At 38.3% G+C, this 20,400-nt stretch overlaps 1 protein-coding gene across 2 annotated transcripts in view; it reads left to right on the top strand.

The window, feature by feature from the left end:
• The window catches only part of RP1 (RP1 axonemal microtubule associated), a 655,430-nt gene that overhangs the window by 85,564 nt on the left and 549,466 nt on the right, over positions 1-20,400 (top strand). For both annotated transcript variants that reach the window (XM_021005939.2, XM_078153415.1), the window contains exon 6: positions 20,088-20,251. In XM_021005939.2, coding sequence (XP_020861598.1) covers positions 20,088-20,251 — 164 coding nt within the window. The remainder of the gene's footprint in view (positions 1-20,087; positions 20,252-20,400) is intronic.

Raw genomic sequence — 20,400 nt, 5'->3', positions numbered from 1 at the left:
AACCTCAGAGTCTGAAAGATTTGTGTAGATTATGGAGCCAAACCTCCAGCACAGTGCAGGAATCCTTTCTGTAATGTCCCTGCCTGTTGGTCATCAAGCCCCTCGAATATTTTTCAGCGATGGAAAGCTCCCAACCTTTCAAGGCTCATCCCATTTTAGAGCTGCACTGAATAAATTCAATATCTCAGTTATGTGGTAACCCCTCAAATACCAGATGAGATTTATGGTCTTTTCCCTTTCCCACCACCCTGTCTCAAGTTCAACTCAGGTTAAAACATCACAGGTCTAAGAATCATAAAATTAATTAAATGGCATAGTTTTGAAACCCTTTGCCATCTTGATGCACACCATTTTTTGTCTCAACATGTGAACACAGCACAATATTTGATCTGCCCAGTGTAGAGGACAGTGGGAGTATCACTTCACTTGTTTTGGACACTATTCTCCTATTATTATAGTCTAAGATGACATACTAGCTTTTTTTGGGGTCTAGGTGACATTATTGGCTCATATTGAGTTATCTAAAGTTGCCAAGTCTTTTTTCACTTGAGTTGCTCTTAAGCCAGGCTTTCACCATTCTTTATAGGTTTAAGTTTTTGGACCTATTGCTGGAGTCTGTGTATGTGCGCATGTGCATTTTCTAGCTCTGTTTGCAAGAATTTCAGGGGATTGGGAGAGTTTGCTGTACTTCCTGCTGCTTGACTGTGTTGGCTCCATTTCTCCTCATCCTCAGGCACTCTTTCTGTATAACTCTCTTCCCATCTCCCTTTTTTCCTTCCTTGATTCTTTTCCTATCTATAAATATGCTCAGGACTTCTCTATTGTAAAAATTCACTTGCACATTTTATGTCCATTCACACAAATGCAAAAGTAAACCTTCTCTTGACCTTGATACCCTTTTAAGCTATCATTCTTTATTTTCTCTATCTTTTGCCACTGAACTTCTGGAAAATCCTTTATATAGGAGAAATTTAACAAAATGATACAAAATATTTAATTATATAGGAATATAAGCTACATATTTGGATGGATGTATATTATATGCAAAGTACACATACATGCATATATGTATGTATAATTTATATTGAGTGTACACGTACATTTATACTGAATATATACACACATATGTATATAAATCATACACATAAAAAGGCTAACCCGTCTACCTGTTCAAGCAATACCATTCTAACCTGTCTCCTCCAACAGTTTGCCCCCTCTGTCATCCTGTATTCTATCACTTATTTTCAATCTCTGACTCCTGGCTCATTCCCTACTTCCTATAAACATGCCCATGTGTCCTCTGTTTGGAAAAAAAAATTTCACCTGATCATTCCATTTCTCCTGTCATCCTATATCTCTTATGCCTTTTGTGACTTAGCTCCTCAAAAAGGTTGAAAACCAGTTTTAACAGGTTGGATACAACTACATTTTTCTCCTCTTCTTTTCCCATTACAATCTTACCTCTGACCTCATCATCTCACTGAAATTGCTCCTCCAAAGTTACCGATATTCTCTTAGTTGCCAAATCCAGTGGCCCTTTTTCAGTCCTCCTTCTCTTTGACTTCATTGTAGGCTTTGACACTAGTGATCGCTCCCTCTCCTTGATACTCCCTTGTCTGTAGGTTTTCAGGACGCATCTCTCATTTGGTTCTCCTCCTACCTATCTGACATCTCCTCCACTTCTTTTTCTGGATCCTCTTCTGGCTCTTGCCCTCTAACTGTGGGTGTTCCTCAGTGTTCTCTCCTGATCCTTCTCTCTCTCTTCTACTTCACTTGGTGATTTCATCACTTCCCAAGGATTTAATTGCCATCTGTATGCTAATGATTCCTAAATCAATCTATCCTGTCCCAAACTCTTTGCTAATCTCCAATCTCATACCTCTCTCTGCCTTTCAGACATCTAAAATTGGATGTCAAGTAGACATCTTAAACTCAATATGCCCAAAACTGAACTCAACTTTTCCCCTAAACATCCCCTTCACCCCACAGCCTTCTCATTACTATAGAGGGCCATCCTTTCAGTCCCTCTGGCTTACAACCTGAGTCATCCTGGATTCCTCACTATATTCCAATCTTTTGCCAAGGCCTGCTGATTTCACCCTTGCAACATCTCTGGAATACACTCTCTTCTCTTTTCTGACACTGCTATCACTCTAGTGCAGGCTCTCATCACCTCACGCTTGGATTTTTGCAATAGCCTTCTGGTGGGTCTGCCTGCCTCAAGTCTCTCCCCACTCCAATCTACCCTCCATTGAATTACTGTTTTTCCTGAAGTGCAGGTCTGACCACATCTCTCCCACCCCCCTTCCTGTCATGCCCTTCCACTCCAATAAAAACCAATAGCTCCCTATTGCCCCTTAAATCAAATACAAAATGTTCTGTTTGGCCCTTTATAGTCCAGTGCCCTCCTACCTTTCCAGTCTTCTTAGACTTTATTCCCTTACACATATCTTTGATCCAGGGACACTGGCCTTCTGGCTGTCCATGAACAAGACATTCTATCTCAAGTTTAGGCATTTTCTTTTTGGCTGTTCTCCAAGCCTAGAATACTCTCCCTCCTCATCTCCACCCACTGCCTTCCCTGCCTTCCTTTAAGTCCCAACTAAAATATCATTTTTTACTGGAAGCTTTCCCCAAACCCTGTAAATTTGGTGCCCTTCCCCTGTTAATTATTTTCTACTTATCCCGCATATAGCTTCCTTTGTCTATATTTGTTTGCATGTTGTCTCCCTCTTTAGATCGTAAACTACCTGAGGGCAGGGACTATTTTTTCCCTTTGTTTTTGTATCAAAAGGCTTAGCACAGTACTTGACAGATCGTGGCTGTTGTTCGGTAGTTTCAGTCATGGTACAACTCTTCATGACTGTATTTGGGGTTTTCTTGTCAAAGACACTGGAGTGGTCTCCCTATTTCCTTTTCTAGTAGATTAAGGCAAACAGAGGTTAAGTGATTTGCCCAGAGCCACACAGCTAGTAAGTGTCTGAGGTCAGGTTTGAGCTCAGGTCTTCTGGCCTCCAGGCACAGTTCTCTAACCACTGAACCACTTAGCTTCCTCCTAGGCAAACAAAGGTTAAATGACTTGCCCAAAATCACATGGCAAGTGTCTGAGGCTGGATTTGAACCCTGGTCTTCCTCACTTTAGGCCCAAAACTCTATCCACTGAGCCATCTAGCTACTTCTAGTTCACATAGTAAGTGCTTGATAAATGTTTATTGACTGTTTCCTTCAGTAATAATAGCTATGGTACATTTTTAATAGTTCATAGAATGTTTCTTTTATTATAAACCCACAATGTACAGTAGACAATAAAAATACTTTTATTTCTGTTTTACAGGAAGGAAAGTTGAGAATCTTAGATGAAGCACACAAGGTTAATAAATGACAAGGCCAGATCTAGACCCCATATTTTCTAACTCCAAAACAAATGCTCTTCCACACACTAAACTGACTTTTTAACATGTATTTTCCTTTTTTTTTCCCCCATAGGGATCATTTGTGACTATATTGCTAAAATTTAATTTTTGAAACTCTTCTATGAATTTTTTGTTTTCCCTTTTGTCCATAACATCATATTCAGAGATGGTTAAACAATCTGCTTTTCTAAGATCTAGACTATATATGTGACTCTGCCCCACATTCCCTTCTTCTCATCTTAGATGACATGGTCACTTTATTTTAAGGATTCTTTTGCCTCACAGAACAAGTTAGGAACCTATTTGATTAAAACTTCTTATTCATTTCTTCCTTGTTCAGTGCAAACAATTCTAGGATAGCATTCCCACTCATTTCTTCTATCTTTTGAGAAATGAAACTGTTAGAAAGACAAGCCAAAATTTTATTAGATATTTTGCCTTTATTAAAATAAAACATCTAGCAAACCAGAGAGCTAACAAATGACTACATTACCAACTACCCCTCACCACAACAAACAAACCCACCACCAACAAAAAAAAAAGCTACTATATCTTGCTAGTTTTGTGATCCAAGTTAGATTAGTACCATTTATATCTTCTATTTGGCTAGGATGTCTATAATATATATCATAATATCACTTCTGATCCTTATCTTTTATTTTCACTACTATTCTTCTATCTTCAGGCTTGCAGATTCTAATTGTGTATACATGTTTTGGATTTCTTTCCTTGACAAGTATATCTTCTCTTGTCCCTTTTCTTAAATTTACTTCTTTTGGAAAAGACTTTTTAACCTTTCATTGTTGCATTTCAGTGACAAGTCCTATTCTACCAAGTCAGTAAGTCAGTCAACAAATACTTATTAAGCACCTTATATGTACTAAGCATTGGAAATACAAAGAAAGTAAGAACAAAAACAAAAACAAAAACCAACCCAAAACAAAACAAAAAACCAGTCTGGGCTTTCAAGGAATTCACAGTCTAATGGTAGAGACAAATGCAGACAACTATGTACAATCAAGTTATACGTGGGATAAATCTGAAATAATCAACAGGAGGTGGGCATTAGAATTTAGAGAAGTCAGGAATGGCTTCTTCTAGAAGCTGGAGTTTTAGCTAGGACTTAAAGGAAACCAGGGGAGTTAGGAAGCAGAGATGAGGAAGAAGAGCAGCAGGAAGAGCAAGGAGGCCAGTGACCTAGGATTAAAGAGCATGTTTGAGGGTGTAAGGTAGAAGAAGACTGGAAACCTAGGTAGGGTGGAGGGAGCAGGTTGTGAAATGCTTTTAATGCCAAATAGAAGATTTTCTATTTGATCCTGGAGATTATAGGGAGTTAGTAGAGTTTGTTAGGGGAGAAGAAGTGGGGTGACATAGTTAGGCCTGCACTATAGGATGGATGCACCTATGGACTGAATGGACTGAAATGGGGAGAGACTTGTGGTGACAAGGAGACCAAACAGGAGGCTCTTTCGATGTTCTGGGCATCAAGTGATTGTACTAGCATGGCCGCAGCATCAGAAGAGAGAAGGGGGCGTATGTGAGAAATGTTATGAAACTAAAATTCACAGTCCTTGGCAACTGATTGGATATGGAGGGCAGTGGGAGTGAAAGTGAAAAGACAAGGATGACTCTTGGGTTGCAAGCCTCTGTGACTGGGAGGATGGTGGTGCTCTTGATAGTAATAGGAAAGTTAGGAAGAGGAGAGGGTTTGTGGGGAAAGATAATGAGTTCAGTCCTGAGATTATGTCACGGGGAAGACAACAAAACATGAATAGGTTACAGATAATCTTTATCCATGGACGTACTTAAAAATAAGATAGACAATCATCTGTCTTGGATAACTTAGAAATCTTAGGTTGGTCTAGGTAACAATTATAGTCACTTAAAATTCTCTGATTTCATTTCTATACAAAGAAGTCTGATAAAAATTGGCATCTGTATGTTTTTCTGGGAACTGTTCTCAGTCTGATTGATTAATGCCCTTTGAGATGTCACTTTGAATATCAATAGTGGCACTAAAATAAGTCAAATTTTGGCAGTAGCACCAGAACCAGATATAATTATAGCAAGAACAACTTTGATTTCAATTAAGTATAAGACAGAAAGACATGCAAAATGGCTTAATTAGTCAGGAGCCTGCCTGATTGAACTATTTATTGTCATTTATGTCACTTACTTAGGGCTAATCCTATAAATGACATTTTCCCCTATGTAATATTGAATGATATGCTATACTAATAACATTTAGATGCTAAAGGAGGTTGTTGCATCCTAGAATGAGATTTTTTAAAAAGGAGGGTGCAAAATTTGAGAGATATAGAAGGAATGGAAGGTCCTTTTAAAAATTATTTTTAGATGCAGAAGGGTTGGAGATTTAAAAACAAAACTGTACATTTTCCTATCCTAGAATGGGCAGAAAGAAGAATTTTCATCTTTTCAACTGACGAGCAGAGCCACCATTCAGTATGTTTTTAATGGAGAAGAGACATTTGAAGCCTTTCATAACCTTGGCCTAGTCTTCTTATACCTTACTTCCCTCCACAGATTCTGTGATTCACTGACACTGGCCTACATCTCCCAACTCTGTGTTTTTTCATTGGCTGTTCTTGGCACCTGGAATTCTCTCCCTCCTCACCTCTGCCTAGTGGCTTCTCTGGCTTCAGTCAATCTCAGCTAAAATCCCACCTTCTTCAAGAAGCCTTTCCCAGTTCTTCTTAATGTTAATGCCTTCTCTCTGAGATTATCTCCAATTAATCCTGCATATATCTTGTTTGTATATGGTTGTTTGCTTATGGCTCATTCATCCCTTCCCCATTTTCCCATTTTTAAATTGTGAACTCCTTTGGAGTAGGGATTATTTTTGCCTTTCTTTGTGTCCCCAGTGTTTGTCACAGTACCTGGCACATAATAGGTGCTTACTTAATAAATGCTTATTAAATATTGGTGACATGACTTGAAAAAATAATAAGGACTAAATTGGATCACAATTTTGGTGAAGGGGGAAGAAATGCAAATAACACTTAGGGAACTTTAAAAGAATGTGGTACGCTGCTTTTTTCAGGACATCATGTTACATGAAACAAAAACTTTGATGGCTGAGAACTGTTTTTAAGAAGCTGGCTGGCCTAACAATAATGAATCAGCGATAAATCATTGTATGAGGTGTCATTTATGAAAAAAAATCGACATACTGCTATAACATTGTATTCTTAAATATTTGCAGTACCAGCTCATTCCACATGTGAACAGCTCTGTCTGTTAGGGAATATTTCTGGATATCAAGCCTAAATTAACCTCTTTACAACTCTAACCATTGCTCTTAGTTTGACCTTTCTGGGGTCAAATAAAATGAGACCTGGGTTTGAATCTCAGGTGAGTCACTTAACCTTTCTGAGGCTCAGTTTCCTCATTTGTTAAAATGAGGTTAATAATAAGATCTGTCTTATGGCATTGTTATAAGGATGAAATGATATAATATATGCAAAACACTTTGCAACCCTCAATGTGCTATGTAAATGTTAATTATCAATGATCTTCCACATGACAGTCCTTCAAACTCTTAACGTCAGCTATTGTACCTTCCCTCCTCCAGTCTGTTCTCCAGGCTAAATATCTCTAATTCCTTCAACTAATCCTCATGTAGCATGGACTCAAGACCCCCTGCCACCCTGATTGCTTTCCTATGAATGCTCTCCAGTTTATCAATATCTATCTCAAATTGAAATGCCAAGAAAGGAGCAATACTTTGGATATGGTCCTATCAGAGTGACTATAAACTGCTTATTCCTGGAAGTTCTGTAGAACTCCCCAAATTGTGTTGAGCCATCTTCTACTATTCCACAGCAGTCTAATTAATCCTGGAAAGGAAAAGCTTATCCACAAGCACATATAGCTAACCCAACCACTTTCCTGCACTATGATACTTTCTATGGGATGTAATACCTTAGTTAGGGCTGGATGTGTGGGCCATAGTAGCTGGTGTATGGGAGCCCTTCATCTTGTGGTTCTATTTTAATCAAAGCTGCTACCAGGTACAAAGGGTATTGCAGAGATTGACATGGGGTAGCCAGTTTACAATTAAATATACCATCTTAAAATAGATATTGGCCTCCACAGGAATTTGCTTTCTAAAGGAAAGGAGAGATTATGCACTAGATCACTTGATGCTAGAAAAGTTCATGGGTGGCTTCAGGCCAGGACATGAGCCATGTCTTTCTCAAGCCATCACTTTTCTCAGACTCTGTTAACTTTGATATAGTTTCTGCCTCTGAGAAAATCCTTCCTCTGAATCCAAGCAATTTTTCCAGGTGTAGAAATTTGTTTGGAAGTGAGGGGTTGAACTGAGGAGAGATGAATGAAACTGGCAAGGGTAACAGTGCCAGAGACTTCACTATCACCACTTGCCCTTAGATCTGGAGCCTGAAGGGATGTCAGATGACATTTAATTCAAACTCCCACTTCATAAATGAGGAAATTGAGGTCCACAGGGGTAATTAATCAGCCAATAAACAGCTATTAAATGTCAGCTATGTGCCAGGAACTGTACGTAGTTCTGGGGATACAAAAAAAGGGAAAAGAGTCCCTGTCTTCAAGGAACTTACAATCTAATGGGGACACAATATGCAAACAAACATATATAAAGCAAGCTATATACAGGATAAATAGGAAATAAATAACAGAGAGAAAACATTGGAATTAAGAGGGTTGGGGAAAGCTTCTTGTTAAAAAAAATGACATTTTAGTTGAGACTTAAAGGAAGGCAGGGAGGTCAGTAGGCACAGTTGAGAAAGGAGAGTATTTTAGGCAAGAGGGATAGCCAGAGAAAATGCCTAGTGCAGAGAGATTGAATGTGTTGTTCATTCCAGGAAACCAGTCACTAGATTGAAGAATATGTGTCAAGTAGTAAGGTATAAGAAGACTGGAAAGGTAGGAGGGGGCAAGATTATTAAAAACTTTGAATGTGAAACAGAGCAATTCGTATTTGATTCTGAAGGCAACAGAGAGATACTGGAGTTTACTGAGTTAGGAGAGTGACAGTCAGACCTACACATTAGGAAAATTACTTTGGTGGCTAAAGGGAGGATGGTTTGAGTGGGTAGAGACTATTGTAATAGTATAGGCATGAGGTGGTCATGGTCTGAGGCAGAGTTGTGACAGTATCAGAGGGGAAAAGGGGCCATATTTGAGAGATGTTTCAAAGGTGAAATCAATAGGCTTTGGCAACAGCTTGGATATGAGTGATGAGAGGTAGTGAAGAATTGAGGATAACTTCTATGTTGTGAGCTCAAGGGACTGGGAGGATGGTCTTGCCCTCTATAGTAATAGGAGGAACTTAGGGGTGTGTGTGTGTGTGTGTGTGTGTGTGTGTGTGTATATATATAGTTCCTAGGTACAGAACCTAGGTATAGTTCCTAGGTTCCTAAAGTACATTACGTAGGTACTTATGTATCTAGTTATTTGTTATTACATCCTTAGGCAATTGATACTTAGGTACTTAATTTAGGTTACTTAGGTACATAAATATTTTGGTTTAGGTAATCAGTTAATTTGGTGCCAGGTTAATAAATAAGTACTGGTTCAAAGTAGTCTAAACAAATTCTAACAAAGTTCAATCTGGTTTACTCCTGTCTAAACCAGTTTAATATAATTCAAATGACTGCAAACTGGTTCAAACTGGTCTAAACCAGGTGATCTAAAATGTTTAAGAAATTAGATTTTAAAGGTAATTTGTGGTAATTAGGTAAAAGATATTCAGCTAGTTATTTATATAGGTACTAAAGTAAAAGATAATTAATTAGATATTTAGGCACTTTGGTCCTTACTCAGGTGATTATCTAATTAGGTGGGAAAGTGGGAATGGGATAGTATGTTGATAAGGGAGATGTAATAGTATTGCCTACTAGCAGTGAGTGCCCTTTTGAGGTTGTGCAATATAAGTTTGTAGTTCAGCCACTCAGAACAGTTTTATGGCTTTCTACACCTTTCTTCAGCAGCACATACGTAGGAACAAAATGATGGGAGTGATCCAAAACTGAGGCTTGGCAGGACATAATCAGTGATATAATAAAGGGGCTAGGGATTGAAGAGATGAAGACAGTGTATAGTTGAACTGGTTGACCAAATACTCAAGATGGGGAAAAGATGAGAGAGTGGCTAGTGTAGGGGAGATGGCCTGAAAGAGAATTAAAGGTTCAAGGGATTGGCAGTCATGATATGGATGATAAGTAGGGTTTTATAAGGGAAAGCAATGGGAGAGGTGAAAAACCAATAGGATGTGGTCAGTTGGGGAATTTTCAATTTCTTGAATGTGGAGGTGGTATACTTGTAAGTGATGGCAAGATCAAGAGTATGATCACCTTTGTGTATGTCTGTGGTGAGGTGGGATTCATGGGAGATGAGTAGGTTGAGGTTCTGAGTGCTGAGGGTATTTGAGGGAGAGTCAATATGTGTGTTGAAGCAGGATTTGGGGAGGAGAGAAATTGTGAGCCATGTACTGAAATCATTGAGGAAGGAAAGGGAGTCACCTGGGCGGGGTGTGTCTGATTACAACATCTTCCAGAATTCTGATTAAATGGTAGATATGAATAACATGAACCTCAAAAGAAGAGAGGTTCCTGAGCGATGAGGTAGGGAGAAGACTTAGAATTGGCCCTGGGGAGCAAGGAGTTTTCCAATTCCCCTGCCTCCATCAGTGAATTGAAGAGAATGAATGAAGGTGTAGCCAGGATTAGAAAGAGTAGCCAGGGAGACTGTGTCATCTGGGGAGAGCCAGGTTTCAGAAATGGTTAGTAGATGTAAAAAAGTTGAAGAAGAAAGTATGTTTCTCATGGAACAAGCCTTCTAGAAGGCACAGCAGAAGGGCTGGATGGTGTTTGGTCTGAGCTTTGGGGTGGGAAGGTTGCTGCCCAAGGCTTCGTGAGTAGAGCTAGGATTTATATCCAAATTTTCTGATCTGGTGCTCCTTCTACTGCCAAGACTCTGCTCTGACCTGAATCACTCACTCAAGTTAAGACAAGAAGCATTTATTAAGGATTTTTATTAAGTGCCTATGTGCCAGCCACTGTCCTAAGTGCTAGGGATCTGAAGAAAGGCAAAAGATAATCCCTGTTCTCGAGGAACTTACAGCCCAAAGGAGCAGACAACATGCAAACAATTATGTACAAACAAGATACAGCCAGGATAAATTGGGATTAATGTCAGAGGGGAGGTACCAACATTAAGGGGAGGGTTAGGAAAGTTTTTTTTTTTTGTAGAAGGTGGGACTTTAGTTGGGATTTGAAAGAAGGCAGGGAAACCCCCCCTCATCTCCACCTTCTGGTTTCCCTGCCTTCTTTTGAGTAGAGACTATATTTACTTGGTGTAGGGAGAGAGTTTGGGGTAAATGTTGGAGGGGTGAGAGTTAATGAAATAAATATTGAACTTGGGTACAGGAAACTTAGGTTCAAATCCTGGCCCTGCCTTTTTCTACCACCTGGGCAAACCTAGGCAAATTATTTAAACTCTTTGGACCCCACTTTCTTCATCTGTAAAATGAGAGAATTGGGCCAGATGATGTAAGTCTTTTTCTAACTTCAAGATCTTCTATCCTTGTGAGAGAGCCTGGTAGTACCCAAGGTGTTTGGTTTTAGTCTGTGTCCTCGTTTCACCCCTATGATGTGTGGTGTTCTTTCAAAGACATCTCTTCTGCTTCTGGATCCTGGCCTGTGATGATCCTACTCCCACATATGACAAAGGTCAGAACTGAAGAAGCAAGCCATAGTCACTACCATGGTCAGATTCAGTCTAACACTTGTCCGAATTGATCTAAAAACCTTGTCTCCAGCATCCTTTTCAAGCCGAGACTCCTCTCTGGGGTATTGGGCCACAAGACACTAGGATCTTTTTTTTTTTAAGACTGTTTTATTGCTCAAGGCTTCCTGTCAAAATCAAAAACATTTTTTTGTAGACTTTCCCCCAAAGAAGTAGCTTATCTTGAGCACCTAAATTTCTTGCCTCACTTTCATTTTATGGTGGAAGATGCCTGGCTCTTTGAAAGAATGCCTCTATCACTAGGGCCAGCTAGAGTAGCATTTTCCATGGATAATAGGGTTAATTGCTTCAATTTTCAAGACAAAAATCCTAACTACAATGTAATAAAATTTTATAACCTTTCACAGCCAGTTAATATTTAGTGCTATTAATGGGGCTAGTAAAAAGAGGGGATATACTTGTTTTTTTGCCTTTGGTGACAATTATATGAGCAGTAACAATATTTCCATCCAAGTAGAAATTGTTATTTCCTCTTTTAGGTTAAAACTTTCTTTTTTTTTCTCAAACAGGGTAATTTTATATGTATATATATATACATATATATGTATATATATATACATATATATGTATATATATATACATATATATGTATATATATACATATATATGTATATATATACATATATATGTATATATACATATATATGTGTGTGTGTGTAAATATATATATATATATGTGTATATATATATGTATGTATGTATAAACTAAATAGCAAATGGTGCATGAGTTTAACCTGATAGATTCTATCCAAATTGCTTCATTTAGCTTTCACCAAAATTGGCAATGTTCAACATAGTTTGGATTAATTTTTGAATACTTCTGCTATTGATTGCTTCAATTTGTTGGCCCAAGCATTTAAAGAATTAGGTTTTAATTATAATATGATGTGTTTAGGTGGTTACCATATAAACACAAATTTCTCTCTATATATTTCATTTCATTTCAGGAAATATTTAAGCACCTATTTGGATAGGCCTTGGAATCCTAGCCTACAAAGAGTATATGATCTAGTAGGGGAAATAAGATGCTGAATAATGAACACAAATAATTCTTAGTAAGAGATTCCCATGCACAAAAGAGGAGCAAATGAGGGCCTCTTTGGAATAAGAGAAGCAGCTGGTATAGTCCAAAAAGAGCTAGACTGGAAGTCAGTAAATCTGGAATAAGGGCTATCCTATCCTTAGTCCTGAATGCTCAACTTCTCAATGCTTCTCAGTTACATTAGTTTTCTTGCCTGATATATGACAATGGTGACTCATTTTCAGAAAAACCAATCTCTACCTGGTACCCTCTCCACTATCTTATAAAATGGATTTTTAAAAAATAGTGAAAAATCCTATATTTCTTCCTATTGAACTTCACCTTTTTAGATTTGGCCAATAGTCTAGGGAAGGGAATAAGTATGTGCCTACAATATGCCAGGTATTATGCTGAGTTCTTTTACAAATTTTATTTCCTTTTGCCCTCACAACAGTTGTGGGAGGTAGGGGAAATTTTATCTCTGTTTTGTAATTGAGGGAGTTAAGTGACTTCCCCAGGGTCACATAGCTAGTAAATGTCTGAGACTGATTTGAACTTAGGTCTTCCTCACTCTGGGTTCCTCTTTTTGGGTATTCTGCCACCTAATTTGCCTCTGGTCTAGCCTGTCTAGATTCTTCTGAATAGTGACTGCCATTTGGTAGTTTGCTCTCTTTCTCAGTTTTGAGTCATTTGCAAATTTTATAAAAATGCCATCTCTGACTTGATCTGTCACTGACAAAAATCTTTTTTTAAATAGCATTTTATTTTTTCCTAAATTACATATAAAAACAATTTTAACTTTCATTTAAAAAAATTAATTTTGTTTTTAATTTATGGAATAAAACAAGCATTTCCATAACAGTATAATAAAAAGAAGATGATTGCATATGGAACTGCAAATATATTACATACAACTTGCTATTCCTTTTAAATATATAATAAAGTTATCATTATTAACATTCATTTTTATAAAATTTTTAGTTCCAATTTTTTCCTTCCCTCTCTTCCGTCCCCACTTGTTATGATGACAAGCAATTTGATATAGGTTATATATAAACAATCATGTAAAACCTATTTTCATATTAGTTGTGTTGTAAAAGAAGAAACAGTTTGAAAAAAAACCCATGAAAAAAATTAAGTGAAAATAGTGTGCTTCGATCTGCATTCCAACTCCATTAGTTCTTTCTCTGGTTGTGGGTAGCATTTTCCACCATGAACCCTTTGGAATGGACTTGTATCTTTGGGTTGCTGAGAAGAGCTAAGTCATTGGTAAAAATCTTAAGCACAGCATGGTCAGACTACTACTCCCTCTCAGTAGAGCATTATGAATCTACCCATTCAACCAATTACAAACCCATCTAATTATACTGTCATCTAGCTCCCATTTCTACCATCTTTTTTTCATAAGAATAATTTAAGTAGATGAAGGAATAAGCATTTATAAAGTACCTACTATGTGCCAAGCACCATGCTAGGTATTACGGATACAAATACAGAAGTGAAATAATACCTGTCCTCAAGAAACTTACATTCTAATAGACTGATACAATACATATACTGTGTCTCAGGAAAGAGAGTTTTGGTTTGGGGCATGGATTATTAACCTTGGGTCCACAAGTCCTAAGGGGTCTGTGGATAGATTTTAGGGTATCTATGGGCTTGAATGGGAAAAAATTTTATTTTTTATTTCAATATTTTTATAATCCTTTGTAATTGGATGAATTTTATTTTATGAATTTAAAAGCATTATTCTGAGAGGAGGTCCATAGGTTTGTCAAAGGGGTCAATGACTCCCTCTCCTTCCTCCCCCCAAAAGTTTAAGAACTCTGGGTCTGTAGAGTCACTGAATTATAGGAGGAAACATAGGATGGTGTATTGTTTTACCCTTTCCTATAGCAAAGGTAGTATTTTTGTTCTCTGAACAAAATCAGTAGGTAGAGGGTGGTGGTAGGTGTGCTGGTGTTGCTCAGTGATAGGGCAGATGGCAAAATGTCAGTCCTGGCCTGACTCTGGTTTGGCGGATTGCAGGACAGAACATGAAGCATAGTCTGAATCTGGCTAAACAAGTCTGAATCTGGCTAAACACAGTGGATTAAATGTATCTTCACTCATCCACCCATCGGAATGGCTCAGTTTGGAATGAGGCAGGAGTCAGTAGATAGGCATGAAGTATACCTGCCCCCTTCAGTACATCCAGAAGTACAAGGGGCACAATACAACCCTTGAATTGCATGAAATGTCTGGATGATACCGTTTTATGAATGTGGCACCCTTTCTCTGTATGTTTGCATGGTCTGTATCCCCCAAATCTGGAATGTTTCTCTCCTCCACTTCCTGAAATCATTACCTCCTTGAGGTCCGACTCCTGGACCACTTCCTTCGAGAGGCTATTCCAGATCCCCCTGGTTACTGATGATTTCCCCAAAGTTATTTTTTATATATCCTGTACTTACTTACTTGTGCATGTATATGTTCACTTCCCCTTCCCCTCGAGCTCTTCGAGGGCCAGAATCCTCTCGCTTTTGTGCTTCGTAAGTGCTTGTTGACTGATTAGGGAAATAAAGTAATTGGCTCAAGGTCACTGAGCTAGTACATGTCAGAACTCAAACTTGGATCCTTTGGACCACAAGTTCGGTTCTTTTTCTACTACATAATGCTTGTGGTCTGAGAATGAGTTAAGAAATCTCTTTGCATAGATTTTATTTATGAATTTTATATTATGAGTTACCTGGCATGGACTTCTTATTTTTAATACAATATTTAGCTTTTCACCAATTACATGTTAAAACATTTTTTTTTCTATCATACACTTCTAAATTGGCTTTCTTTGGAGAGTTTTAAGGAACTATACATGTCATTTGTCTCATTTTACAAAAGGGTCCTAAGCCTAGACTGACTTAAATAGTCAAGTTTTATTCTTATAGAGATCACATTATCATACATAAAGGGATAGAATTTTTGAACCAGTTATCACTTAATTCAGTGGTATCATTTTATATGTGGCCTAGAGAAGTTAAATGACTTGCTTGATGTCATACATCTAGTATTCTCACTCATTTCCATGATTTTCTTTGTTCACACTGCCTGAAATGTTCTGTTCCCCCTGCCTTTTCTTTTTTTTTTTTTCTTGGCCATATTACACACCATGTTTCAAAGTTCATCATCCTTCAAGATCTAATTCAAGTGCTATCTTCTCCTTAAAGTCTCTCCTGATCATTTTGGTTTAGCGATCTCTTATGCTACAGGAGAAAGAGCATTATCTTTAGAACCTAGGGAACTGGGTTCAGAGTTCACCTTTAATACTTGTTACTTGTGTGATCTGGAGGAAATTACTTAATGTTCAAGGACCTCCTTTTCCTTATCAATAGAATAAGAGGATTAGACTACAAGGCCTTTGAGGTCCTTTCTAGAACTAGGATCTCATTATGATCCTAGGAGCACTAGTTGTCCAAGCCACACAACAGCCCTTCAGTTTATTCTATATCATAGTTTAAGGCAGTGTTAAGCTTGTTTTCTCAAGAGGACTGCAGCACTTGAGGTCAGGGACCATATCACATACCATATACTTCTCTTGTATCCTCCCTTATTTCCTTCCTTCCCCAAGCTGGACATAAGCTAGGTGAGGAGTTCATTGGTTGATCTCTTAATTGAAAAGTGTTTTGGCTCCATCTTCATCCTGGAATCCACCTGTTGCATTGATCTCTTTTCATCCAGCGGTGAGAGTTGGACAAATTCCAGGTGCGGAAATCCATGTTCAAGAGACATTTTTCATTGTTTTAATTTTTCTTTCTACTCTCATGCCTTCCATCCTCCTTCATCTTAGCTGCTGGAAATTGCAATTCTTTCCTTATTGATTTGGTTCTTGCACATTTAGCAAGTATTGATTCTCCTCCCTGAACTCTTTGGCTTTATCTCTAATAGAACAGAAGCCAGAATAGACTTCTTTCATTTCATTCTCATGAGCACCCATGTGCCATTTATGCTGAGGAAATGAGTTGGCATTTCTCAGCTCTCTGGTTTCTGCTTATGGGTTAACTTTAGTAGCAAGTAGAGGCCACCACTTGTCACCATATTCTTTTTACATGATGTTCTTTATCCACCAAATCATTATATACTAAAATCATATTAAACTATTAATAGCTTTCACAAATTTTAACCAGGATTTGGACAAAAGTAGCAAATTTGTTTGTTTCAGTAAAAAAGACTCAAGGGAAATATAAGAAGATTTAAAGCCAGAAGTGGACATCTTGTTGGAATGGTCAAGGTGAATTATAGGCCAAACTTTCAGTGAAAGGAATTTGTTTCCTAATAGATAGAACTAATGGACTAATGACAGTCCAGGTTTCAGAGTTTTATTTCTCATGCTTTGATTTATTATTATTATTGCAGAATTTGATATATCATTTTAATATTTGTTACCTCAATTTCCCATGGGCAATATCAAAGAAACACGGTGAACATTAATGAGAGAGTTGTAAAGTGTCCTATGCTTCTCAGCGGAGATGTTATGTAGCTTTCAAAATGTTCTGTAATCATCCTTTAGTTTATATAACTTACTATCATTGTGATAAATACTTCCCCACAAGCTCAAGAGAACTGAACCAGTGATCAAAATATTCAGAGCTAAAGATTTAAACTCAGAAGTTATAAAAAAAAAGTGGAAGACATATGTAATAAAATGTTAGAAGGGAGAATCTCAGAGTCTTGTCATCAAGATGAAGACAGCTTGAGAGAGGATAGGTGGTTCTCCATTTGTGACCAGGATGTTGTGTAATTCTTACTACTAGGAGAACATAAGGATCATTAAGACTATCATTATTCTTAAATAGCTTTGACTCTATTAGATTAGATACACCATGTGAACAAATAACTGTAATACAAAGCAGAATGTGAGAAATGTATACAATGAATATTTAGAGGTGGAAAGGATCACTTCTGGAGAGAGGAATCTTACAGAAATTTAGAGAAAACTTAGGGGGAAGAGGTAGCATTTGAGCTGGGCAGCTAGGTGGTGCAATGGATAAAGCACTGGGTTTGGAATAAGGAAGACTCATCTTCCTGAGTTCAAATCCAGCCTCAGACACTTAGTAGTTGTGTTACCCTGGGCAAGTCACTTAGCCCTGTTTGCCTGTATTCCCACATCTGTGAAATGAGCTGGAGAAGGAAATGGCACACCCCTCCAGTTTCTCTGCCAAGAAAACCCTGGATAGGATTACAAAGAGTCAGACACAACTGAAAAAAAACTCAACAGCAACAAATCTTATTTACTCTAAATCTAGTACTTTAATAAACTCCTTTGTCAGGTAGTCTGTTCCCAATCTACTTTCCCACTTGCATCTCATATTACTCCTCTTCATATACCCTCTGGACCACTAACCAGTTCCAAATTCTTTACTGTCCTTTCTCTGTACCTTTGCTATCACTTTGCCCTACTTATCTATCTTTTAAGGCCCAGCTCAAATGCTTTTGTGTTGTTCAGTCATTTCAGCCATGTCCAACTTTTCATGACCCCATTTGGGGTTTTCTTAGCAAAGATACTGGAGTGGTTGGCCATTTCCTTCTCCACCTTATTTTACAGATGAAGAACTGAGGCAGTATCAAGTGACTTGCCTAGAGTCACACGGTTAGTAAGTGTCCCAACCTGGATTTGAACTCATTGAAGGTCAGTCTTCCTGACTCCAGGCCTGGTACTCTATCCGCCGCACCACTTAGCTTCCCCAAGGAAGATCTGGCTTCCACTTATCCTCTCTATGACTCTATTTCCACATATGTAAAATGAAGTGCTTGGACTCAGTGGCTCCTAAGGTGACTTCTATCTCTAAATCAATAGATTTAGAGTCACCGAATCATAATTCAGTGACTTAATTTGAGTTTCATAACTGTTTAGTACTTAACGATGTTGAGGATAAGAGCGATGTTCATTAAGAAGATGAATCTAGGGGCAGCTAGGTGGTGCAGTGGATAGAGCACCGGCCCTGAAGTCAGGAGGACCTGAGTTCAAATCTGGCCTCGGACCAAACACTTGACACTTACTAGCTGTGTGACCCTGGGCAAGTCACTTAATCCCAATTGCCTAAAAAAGAAAAAGAAAAAGAAGATGACTCTACCAGTGAAGTATATGGGGAGCGGATTAGAGGTAGAGAGAAAAGTTGGGAGACAATTTCAACATTCCAGGCAAGAAGAAATAAAAATCTGTACTAGGTGGCAGTAGGATTGGCAAGAAGGAGATGCACAAGGGAGATAGTGCAAGAAGCTTTGGCAGGCCTTGGTGACTAATTTAATATCATGTATGAGGTAGCTAGGTATTATATAGAGTTGCTGGATTTGGAGTCAGGAAGACCTGAGTCTGAATTCTGCCTCAGGCAGTGACCCTGGGCAAAGCATTCAATCTCTCACCTTACAGGTGAGGATCAAATGAGGAAAAATACATAAAACACTTGGCAAAACTTAAAGCACTGTATAAATGTTAGCTATGATGGAAAGTCAAAGATGACTCCAAGATTTTTGGTTTGCATGATTGTCAGAATGTTGGTGTCATTGATTGAAGCAGGGAAATTGGGAAGAAAAGTAGCTATGGGACTCAATATGATGGTACTTGTGATTTGCAGGCTGAAAATCTGGGTTGAGATGCCAAGTAGGTAGTAGGAAATTTAGATTTGGAGCTTGGGAGACAGTATGGAGCTGAAGTAATGCATGTGGACATCATTTTCATTGTGGCTAACATCAAAAACATGAGAGTAAATGTACCTATATAGCTATACTTTATGGTGGAAGAGATTATAAAGAGAGAAGAGAAGGCTGAGGACAGAAGGCCTGTAATAATGGGGTAGAAAGAGGGAGAGAAGCCTATGAAGGAAGACACAAGTAGGAGATGGTGTGGTTTGTCCTTCATTTTTGAAGAGGACCATGATATCAGGTAGATGGTGACATGACTTGCAATTGAATTTGATTTGAGTGAGGGAGGGCTGTGCAAAATCACCAGCCTCACTATTTCCTCCAGAGCCATTTGGGTCCAATGGCCTGATATCAGTCAGGACAATCGGAGATGGCCCGGGGTGCATATATACTGCTATGTTACAGAAGCCAACAGGGAAGAACATATCAAGGAAGTGTTTATTTGTAAATGTCTTCAATGAAGGAAGTTCTAGTCTCCCTTAGCATCTTGCTCTAGTGAACATATAGCACTCTTTACAAAGGAGTTTTTGTATCTAGTCAAAATCTTTCCTTCTAAAATTTAAACCCATTTCCAGAAGATATTACAACTGACATTTATATAGTATCTAAAAGTGTCTCATTTGAGTCTTCTAACAACCCTATGAGGTAGGACCTAGAGATATTATTATCACTGTTTTACAGATGAAACAATTGGGGCTCAGAAACATCTATTATATGGGTCAGGAGGGCTGGATTTGGACCTATGTCTTTCTGGCTCCAAGTTTTCTACTGAGGCAAATAGACTATGCAATGGATAGAGGACAGGGCCTGAAGTCAGGAAGATCTAAGTTCAAATCCAGCTCAGATACTTACTAGCTTTGTGACCTTGGGCAAATCACTTTGCCTCTTTGCCTCAGTCTCTTCATCTGTAAAAATAGCGATAATAATAGCACCTACCTTCCAGAATTGTTATGAGGATCAAGTAAGATCATAACTGTAAAGCACTGAGCACAGTGCCTGGCATATAGTAAGCACTGTATAAAATGTTAGCTATCATCATCATCATCATCATCATCTTCATCATCATCATCATTTTGTTCTAGACTCCCTTAATTTGATATGACACACCAGATTCCATTGTATTTCTAAGATGCTGACAGGCCATATTTATCTGATTTACATTTCTGTAGATGGTCATTGGAAGGTTTCAATAACTACCAGTGAGTTGCCGTGTGCAGGAACCAGCTCACAGATCTATATTGTATTATATGGGCACCACAGAAGCTCAGCACCTGTCTATCTTTATGGAACAGGTGGGAACGCGTTTCAAGAAGGCCGAGAAGATATCTTCACTGTAAGTAATAAACCAAGGTAAAGAATGTCTGTGTTGGGGACATGGTGAGCAGGGACAGTGGAATGAACGGAACTGATCCAGTATATCACCTCATGCCCTCACCCCATGTGTCCTTTAGGTCTCAATCAAAAACAATCCTTAGTGATACT

The sequence above is a fragment of the Phascolarctos cinereus genome, unplaced genomic scaffold, assembly GCF_003287225.1.
Source record: "Phascolarctos cinereus isolate Bilbo 61053 unplaced genomic scaffold, phaCin_HiC Scaffold_4;HRSCAF=312, whole genome shotgun sequence".
Classification (NCBI taxonomy): Eukaryota; Metazoa; Chordata; class Mammalia; order Diprotodontia; family Phascolarctidae; genus Phascolarctos; species Phascolarctos cinereus.
The sequence above is the reverse complement of the archived record's forward strand: the minus strand, read 5'-3'. Positions and strand labels throughout refer to the sequence as shown.